Raw genomic sequence first — 9017 nt, 5'->3', positions numbered from 1 at the left:
CACCAAGCTTCCTTGTAAAATAACTAAATCACAGGGATGAAAAACACAGCATAGGGAATATGGTCAGTAATTCTGTAATAACATCGTCTGGTGACAGAGGGTGACTACAGACCCTGAGCCGAGCACTGCTTGTTGGGTCACTCTGTTGTACACCTGAAACCAATACAACAATGTGTGTCAACTGTACTTCAATTTAAACACACACACACACACACACACACACACACACACACACCAACCTCCCTTCTCAGTAGACCTCAATCCTGGCTCTGCCCCAGCTCACCTGTCAAAATCGAACACACGTCTGTGCAGGTCCTCCTACCCCTCCCTGGTGATCCTGATTCAGGAGGTCAGGTGGGTCCTGACGCCCCTAGTTTATGATGATCCCCACGGCCAGGGTGGAGAGCCAGTGCTCTCTGTCTCCAGGTTTGGGGCATGTGACTCCCTCTGCCTGGGACCCTCTTCTACCTCCTTCAACCCCAGCCCACATCGCACGGCGGGATACGGTCTCTTCTTCCGCCAAGTCAAGGCTTAGATGCCCGTTCTTCCAGAACTTTCACAGACCATCCAGGACCGGAACCCCACCCCCCACGCGCCCCCCAGCCCCCCCTGCCGCCATCACCATGCATTCATCACAATGAAACACAGCGGCCTGATTTCCCTTCTCCCACCTCGGACACCCACCAAGTCCGGGAGAAACCGCGATGGTGTGGAGGTCGCACTCACCACTATGTCCCCTGCACCCAGCAGAGAGCTGACACAGAGTAGGTGCTCCATAAGCGACAGCTATTTAAAAAAAAAAAAAAAAAATGAATGAACAAACTGGATGAATGGATGCCTGTGGCAGTTTCCATGACAAACACGAAGTGCTCAGCCAAGCCAGCCCACAGGTGAGCAGTCTGGCCTGCAGAGGGCACCAGCCTGCTTCCTCATCTCCCTGCCCGAGCGGGTACCTGCTGCCAGTCAAGAGAGGCGTCCGATGCTCAGTGGTCGGTTCACTGCACTGAAGACAAAGTAGGAGCTGTCTGCCTGCAGCCAGCGTATGAAGACCGAGACTTCACCCCTCCCTCCTAGCAACAGGTACCACGTCCCCGGTCCTGCTATGAAGACAGCCGAAACTGTAGCAACCAGAGGCGGGTTTTTCCATTCCCAGGTGGGGAAAAGGTAAGAGGGAGACAGAAGGAAGGCGACCGAGAAGAGTGTCCGTAAAACTGCTTGTCCTGCAGAAGCAGAGGAAAAGTTCTCCTGTCTGTCTCCAGGCTGACTTTCTCTCCCTCTCTCCATCCTGTTATTGTGGGGGAGAACCAGGCCTCGGTCTGGACTGGACGGGCACCCACAGCAAGCATCTGGAGGGAGATTTTTCTTTCTTTTTTTTTTTTCTTTCCAGGAAGCAGCCAGCAGCAGCAGCAGCAGCAGCAGCCTCCGGACGTCGCTGGAGCCCCCGCTCGGATCGGCCCGTCTGTTAGCAATGAACGCCTCGTGCTGCCTGCCGTCTGTGCACCCAACGCTGCCCAACGGCTCCGAGCACCCTGCCAGCCCTGCCTTCGGCAACCAGAGCGGCAGCGGGTTCTGCGAGCAGGTCTTCATCAAGCCCGAGGTCTTCCTGGCGCTGGGCATCGTCAGCCTGCTGGAAAACATCCTGGTCATCCTGGCTGTGGTCAAGAACGGCAACCTGCACTCGCCCATGTACTTCTTCCTCTGCAGCCTGGCGGCGGCGGACATGCTGGTGAGCGTGTCCAACGCCCTGGAGACTGTCATGATCGCCGTCGTCAACAGCAACGCCCTGGCCCTCGGCGACCGGCTCATCCAGCACATGGACAACGTCTTCGACTCCCTGATCTGCATCTCGCTGGTAGCTTCCATCTGCAACCTCCTGGCCATCGCCGTGGACAGGTACGTCACCATCTTCTACGCGCTCCGCTACCACAGCATCATGACCGCGCGGAAGGCCCTCGCCTGGATCGCGGCCATCTGGGTGAGCTGCGGGGTCTGTGGCGTGGTGTTCATCATCTACTCCGAGAGCAAGATGGTCATCGTGTGCCTCATCACCATGTTCTTCGCCATGCTGCTCCTCATGGGCGCCCTCTACGTGCACATGTTCCTCTTCGCCCGGCTGCACGTCCAGCGCATCGCGGCACTGCCGCCCGCCGACGGGGCGGCCCCGCCGCAGCACTCGTGCATGAAGGGGGCTGTGACCATCACCATCCTGCTGGGGGTGTTCATCTGCTGCTGGGCCCCCTTCTTCCTCCACCTCGTCCTCATCATCACCTGCCCCACCAACCCCTACTGCGTCTGTTACACCGCCCACTTCAACACCTACCTGGTCCTCATCATGTGCAACTCCATCATCGACCCGCTCATCTACGCCTTCCGGAGCCTGGAGCTGCGTACCACCTTTAAGGAGATTCTCTGCAGCTGCAACGGCATGGACCTGGGCTAGGGCGCCGGGGCCCTGGACGCGCACGTGGGTCCGGTCACTGTTGGCCCTGCGCCCGGCCAAGGTGTTTAGAAGGAAAAAAAAAAAAAAGAAAAAGAAGAAGAAGAAGAAATACTCGGAAGACGCAAAATCTGCCAACAGCCACGATCGCCCATGCCTCTTTGCTTTTACCCCTGCAAAGCCTTTTGCAGACAGACGTGGTATGTGACAGGCTTTCCGAAAGGATTCCAAAGTGGGTAAGTCACTGATTTCCCAAAGAGGCCCCGGCAGAACGCAGGGAGGGTGCCGCCCGTGTTCATTTCCGTGCACCTGGGGTCCGGAATGCCCACCTCCCTCACCAGCTTCCTCCCCATGTCTCCCTGCCACCAGCCAGACCGGACAGAAGGACTCCCGTTGACTCTAAGAGGGGTTCCGATGTCTCCCAAGCAAACCTGTCTCAGTTCTGGCTGTCAGCTGCTCGGATGGCCTCGCCTGTGAGCATTTGTTCTATTACTGTTTCCAGTAAAAACAGTTTCCTAAAAACACTGAGCTCTGTGTCAAAGAAGTGATGCTATGTATGCCCCTCTTCTTGACCCCCAGACCAGGCTCCCCAAGAAAACTAGCAAGGGGATGTAACCCACTTCTATTTCGGCTGCTGCTTTGTTGGGGGGTTCTTATGCACTGAGTCGAAGGCAGCTTTCACAATCCTAAGGAAAGACAGATACAGTGCTTTTGCAAAATCAACACATACCTGTGTACAAAGTATTTTGATACCTTGCTATTAAGGTATAATTTTCCCCATTTAAAAAAAATCTTCATTTCCTATCACTCCTTTTCCATCATTCAAGCAAGAGAGGGAATCACGGATTGGGGGCGGGGGCATGCATCTCAAGAAATTGCTTCACGGTAGCTTCGGAGAGTTTCAGAAACCGTGGAAATGCAGGGGCTTTCTTGGAATCTCTGCTTTGGCTCGTAGCAGCTGTGTCTCTATCACACAGCTTCCTGCATGCTACCCTACGAAAGGGAAACTTCTTGGTCCGCTGCTCCTTTTGTCCAACACGCTGTAAAAGCGGGGGCGACCCCGCTGTCCGTACCTGTACCTTACCAGCACAGCAATTCAATCTTGTGAGCACTGGGCGAGCTTTGCTGACTGGCACTGTCTCTACGTGCCATACATCACTGCGTGCTGGCCACACCGGTCAGACCCTTTCCTTCCCTGGACGGCTTCAGGCTGTACTTTCTGGCTGTCCTCATGCTGCCCCCACCAATGGATTCCTATCATATGCTGTGTCTTTGGTGCACAATCGTGTATTTTTCTCATGCTGGAATATACTGTGGGTTTTTGTTTTTTGTTTTTGTGTTTTGTACTTGAAGACATCCTGCTAATATAAGCAACATCGTGGGGCTCTCGCTTTGATTGTGATGTTTGGAAACAATAAAAGGCTTCTGTGGCTGCTAAACGTGTGACACATTAAAATACACCACCGGGAAGTGCCCTGGTGACTTCCACACCTGGCCATCATCAAACCTTACACTGCAATTCTGAGTATTTTGTAAATGGTATAAACACTGCCATTGACCACAGTGATCACTGGGATCTTGTTCCCTTGCAGGGCAATGCCTTTTAGCCAAACCACAAAATTCTCCCATTTAGCTTCCAAAAATACCAGGCTGTCGTTCCTGGGCCACTGCCACTCTCCATTATTTTCATCGAGACACCAAATAATAGGTCTTGTCCATTGCCACTCTCGGCCAGCAAATGTGGAAAACGAGAGATCAGGTTCTTTGAAAATTGTGTTAACAGCTATAAAAATTATGATGCCCTTTTTCTGTGTAAACAAGATAAAAATAACTTTTCACTCTCTGCTATCAGCTTTCACATCACTTTGCTTACCCTCTCAACAAACTTCTAACACAGATGAGTCGCTTTACAGATGAAGAAACAGTCCCAGAGGGCTTATGCGGTTGTTGGACAACACCCAGCTCGTTAGGGTCACAGTGCATTTTGCATCCCGGTGCTGATGTCCCTTTGCACCAACACAATGCTGGCAACAGGTTTCTATGTTCGAACCTGACTCAGCTCTCCTTGCTATATACATTTTTGCCTAAAGTAGCACGTCCAGACGTCAACGCCCACAAGAATCACCTGGGATCTTGTTCAAGTGAAAAATTCAAATCAGCAGGTCTGGGGTGGAGCCTATGATTCTGCATTTCTGACTCTGACAAGCCCCCAGTGGGATACAACTGCTGGTCTAGGGACCACCTTTCACAAAGCAAGGGCATAGAGGACTTTCAGATGAGCATAACGGAAACCCAAAAGTATTCATCTGCACAGACTGCTGACCCCATGCCAAGGAGTGTACTAGGTGCTATACAGGCATTTGTTTCTCTGACCTCTGCAATAACTCCATGAGACAGATACCATGATCACCCTTATTTTGCAGATGAGACATCTGAAATGCAGAGATTAAGGAGCTTATCTATGAAAATCCAGCTAAAAGCAGAGAAGCAGAGGTCCATACTCAAGCTGCCCAGCCCACATCCCCAAGTCCAATGCCAATGCCCCAGCACCTCTCGTGGGAACAGTATAGATGGCTGAGCCATGACCCAATGACCTCAGAGGCACGTGCTGCCATGGAGAGAAACTAATGCGTATTTCTACAACTCAAGAATCCAGGATTTCATAATAGAGTTTCCATAGAAATGTCGTAAAAACCAAGAGCCAATTAATCATTTTATTTGCTCTCCTTTTCCAAAGCCTGTGGGGAGCCCTGGGAAGTACATCCCTTACTGGGGGGGGGGGGGGGGGGGGGGGGGGGACGACCTTGAATGTTAGGCTGCCAGGGCCACTTTCCCACATCTTCACATGGGAACTCACTGGACATTTTAAGCAGCAGGAGTCAGATTTAAAACAGGAACCCATGGGGGAGGAGAAGAAAAAAAAAAAAAAAAGAGGTTAGAGTGGGAGAGAGCCAAAGCATAAGAGACTCTTAAAAAATGAGAACAAACTGAGGGCTGATGGGGGGTGATGGGTATTGAAGAGGGCATCTTTTGGGATGAGCACTGGGTGTTGTATGGAAACCAATTTGACAATAAATTTCATATATTTAAAAAAATAAAATAAGATAAAATCTTAAAATAAACATATCAACAAATAAATATAAATAAATAAGCAAGCCTAATCTGGGGATACAGAAGCTCATCATGATTCTAGGCAGGATCACTTCGGTGGTTGACGCCACGGGTCTCCAGAAATCGTCGCCTGTTGTCCTCACTTAAGTTGAACTTTTGAGCTTAATTCTGACCGTTTCCGAAAGGGCTGGGGGCTACAACATACTCAAGCCTCCTTGGCTGAAAACCTTCACCTGCCCTCACCTCCGCCAAAATCCATTCTCCATGCAGCAGCCAGTGCAATCCTTTAAAAACATAAATCACATCATATCACCTTCCTGCTAAAATTCTTCAGTGGCTTCAAATAAAATTTCACTTCCTTACCTGGTCCTACAAAGCCTTAATGATCTGATCTCCTCTGGTAAATCCCCAATGCTCCCCTGGCCCTACTTAACCACCCCCACTGGACTCAGTCCTGCCCCAGGGCCTTTGAACCTGCTGTTTCCTCTACCTCAATTCTCCTCACCCTGTATCTTCCCATGACTGGCACCTTCTTGTCATTCAGGCTCCAGCCCAATCCTCAGAGATGCCTTCACTGACTACTCTTTCGCAAGAAGACCCCAGGTATTCACATGAGGTATTATTTTATCACAGACCTTGTTGCTATCTTGTACTTTCTTGTTAGTTGATTCATTTAATTCTCATCAATCTCTCCCACCATATTCTTTATGGGACCAGCATGTAGAACTGGTCAATAAAGAATTACGTGTTAAATGAAGAAGTGACTTCATGCATACACTCAAATACGAATTCAAGTCTAACCAAAGAGAAGGAAATCTGCGAGTGATCCTCAGATTTGGTGAGCATCCGTACCGAATGTGGAGTCTCAGAGAAACAGCCCAATCTCGAAAACTCACGACCTACTAGATCAGAAGTCATGCCAGGCATCTGCAATCTTCAGGATCCGCTGTCGACTACGATGCACACCATACTATGAGAACCACCTACAGGCACTGCTCATTTCTGAAGAATAACAAAAACCAGCACCCCGGGAGCTTCAGTCTCGTTCCTGTCACCATTTCTTGCCACGGTGTCAAGCACCAGTGGGTAAACGTGGGCCGTCCAAGAACCAGCATCAATCTAGAAGCTGAGAGCACCAGATGACACGCTGCGGAATGAAAGGGGAAGCCAACCTTTCTCACCTAAGAACACCCGTCTGGAGGGGCGCCTGAGGGGCTCAGTCGGTTAAGCATCCGACTTCGACTCAGGTCAGGATCTCATGGTTCGTGGGTTCGAGCCCCGCGTCGGGCTCTGTGCTGACAGCTCGAGCCTGGAACTGCTTTGGATTCTGTGTCTCCCTCTCTCTCTGCTCCTCCCCTGCTCGTGCTCTGTCTCTCTCTCTCCCTGTCTTTCTCAAAAATAAACATTAAAAATAAAGCAAATTAAAAAAAAAGACACCTACCTGGAAGCCAAATCAATAATAATAATGAAAGACACTATAAGGTGTAATATGGGCCAGACACTGTCTTAAGCGGCCTGATACGTTAACTTGCTGAATTCTCACCTAGAGCCTAGGAGGTAGGCACACTATCATCGTAGCCTATAGAGAAGGAAGCTGGATGGTTTGGGCCCCGGCCACTGAGAAGGTGAGGGCAGCGCTGGCCCTCACAGACACCGTCGGGCTCCACAGCCCGCGTGCTCACCACAGCACCCCAGCCGTGCGTGTTCCACACTCATCATTAACTGACTTGGCATCGGGCACGACGGGGCACAGACTCTACGTCCCCTCTAGGCTGGGAGGAGCATAATTCATACACTGTTGGTCCTCACCGAGAGCGGGGCTGCGTCACTGGAGCTCAATGAGCCCCAAGTGGGGTCCTATGACTCAGATCCATTCACTCAGGAAAAATCTGGGCGCCCGGAGCTTGAATGCTCTGGGTAAACAGGTCATTAACAACAACAGTAACTAATGCTTAGAGAGTATTTTAATTATATGCCAGATATCGTCCTTGGTGCTTCACGTTTTATCTCACTGGACCTCCAACCCGGGGCCATCTTGACCTCAGAGATCACTTGGCAACGTCTGTAGATGTTTTTGTGGGTCACATCTAGAGTGGGGGTGGTAAAGGCATCTAATAAATGGCAGCCAGAGATGCTGCTGAACACAGCACACAGGACAGGCCCCCACAACCAAGAATGACCTGGCCCCAAAGGGCAGCAGCACTGAGGTTAAGAAACCTCACCGTCCCGTAAATTAACTGCCAGTTCTCACCCTTTCACAGATGAGGAAAAGGAGCCTCAGAAAAGAGCACGCCCGGGGTTCCGCTGCTTCCCGAAAGCCCCACCACAGAACCCAGGTTCCAGACTCACCCCCACCATTCATTCAGCACGCTGAGGGGGCCTGCTTTGTGCTGGCACCTCCCGGGTGAGTGGGCCACCGTGGCGGGCAGGCGGACGTGGCCCTGCCCTGCCAGACTGCCAGGGTAGGAGGGAGACGACAGGCACGGTGACACCTGACAGGTAGGAAGGGGACAGAGCGGCTCCTCCCCCAGCCAGGGACGCCCTTGAGGAGGTGGGAGTCAGGAGGGAGACGAATGAGAAACAAACGGAAGAAACCAGAGGCGGCACGAGCCAGGAACTGGAGGCGTCTCGGCAAGCCTGGAGGCCGAGGGCTGTGCCGGGCTACACGGCTGGCTTCTCCGACCGGCCACCTCGAGAACAGGCGCCCGGGGGCCTCCGGCAGGTCCTGGAATCGTCCCTCCCTGGAGACTATTCACAGCTCCCGGGAACCTTCCAGGCCCCAAAAGGGATTAGACACAGTGCCAGAAAACACCAGCTTCCCTAAGCCAAGTTCCTCTGCAGCTCTCCCGGGCGAGCCTCCCAGTGCGTCCCTCGCTGCACAGAGGCCATGCACGTGACCGGTCGCAGGACCCACGCGGTAGGTCCCGTGGGACATGCCCGCCAGCCCTGCAGGATTACCGCTCGAGCTCCCGGAGCCCCCATCCTGCCACGGTGTGGAGGCAGGTCAGGGAGGTGCAGATAAAATCCAACACGCGGTCACGCGTCCGACTCTTACGTTTCAGCTCGGGTCATGATCTCAAGGCTCGTGAATCTGAGCCGCACATCGGGCTCTGTGCTGACAGTGTGGATTCTCTCCCTCTCTCTCCGCCCCTGCCTCCCCCCCAAGAATGAACAAATAGATTTTTTAAAAAACATGCAAGGATACTCAAGGCTGGGCTACCGTGGCAGCAAGGGAAAAGAAGCTTCAGGGCAATCAGACAACACGGGGGTGATCACCCCAAGCCTGGCCGTGAATCCTTAAGGCCCATCTTCTGACCTCTGAATGCTGCTCTGTTCATGTGTAAAAGGGAGTTCCACCCACTTGCCTGGTAGCATTTAGTTGTGACAACTGAATGAAATGTAACATGGCCCCCCCCAAAAAGTCAACATATGAATTTCACAGACCCTTTCCCCCACTGGCTTGCCTCTG

The 9017-nt window shown here is 52.1% G+C and overlaps 1 protein-coding gene across 1 annotated transcript; it reads left to right on the top strand.

Moving 5' to 3' along the window:
- The first annotated feature begins 1397 nt into the window (after positions 1 to 1397).
- On the top strand, positions 1398 to 2480 carry MC3R (melanocortin 3 receptor). Its single transcript, XM_030308953.1, has one exon. The coding sequence runs from the start codon at positions 1469 to 1471 to the stop codon at positions 2438 to 2440; it is 972 nt and encodes a 323-aa protein (XP_030164813.1). The 5' UTR covers positions 1398 to 1468; the 3' UTR covers positions 2441 to 2480.
- Positions 2481 to 9017: the final 6537 nt, after the last annotated feature.

This window comes from Lynx canadensis, chromosome A3 (assembly GCF_007474595.2).
Source record: "Lynx canadensis isolate LIC74 chromosome A3, mLynCan4.pri.v2, whole genome shotgun sequence".
In the NCBI taxonomy this organism is placed as follows: Eukaryota; Metazoa; Chordata; class Mammalia; order Carnivora; family Felidae; genus Lynx; species Lynx canadensis.
This window is presented reverse-complemented; position numbering and strand designations above follow the sequence as displayed.

Excerpts from the sequence above, each read along its gene's own strand:
- MC3R (XM_030308953.1), top strand. The coding sequence starts at position 1,469 with ATGAACGCCTCGTGCTGCCTGCCGTCTGTGCACCCAACGCTGCCCAAC.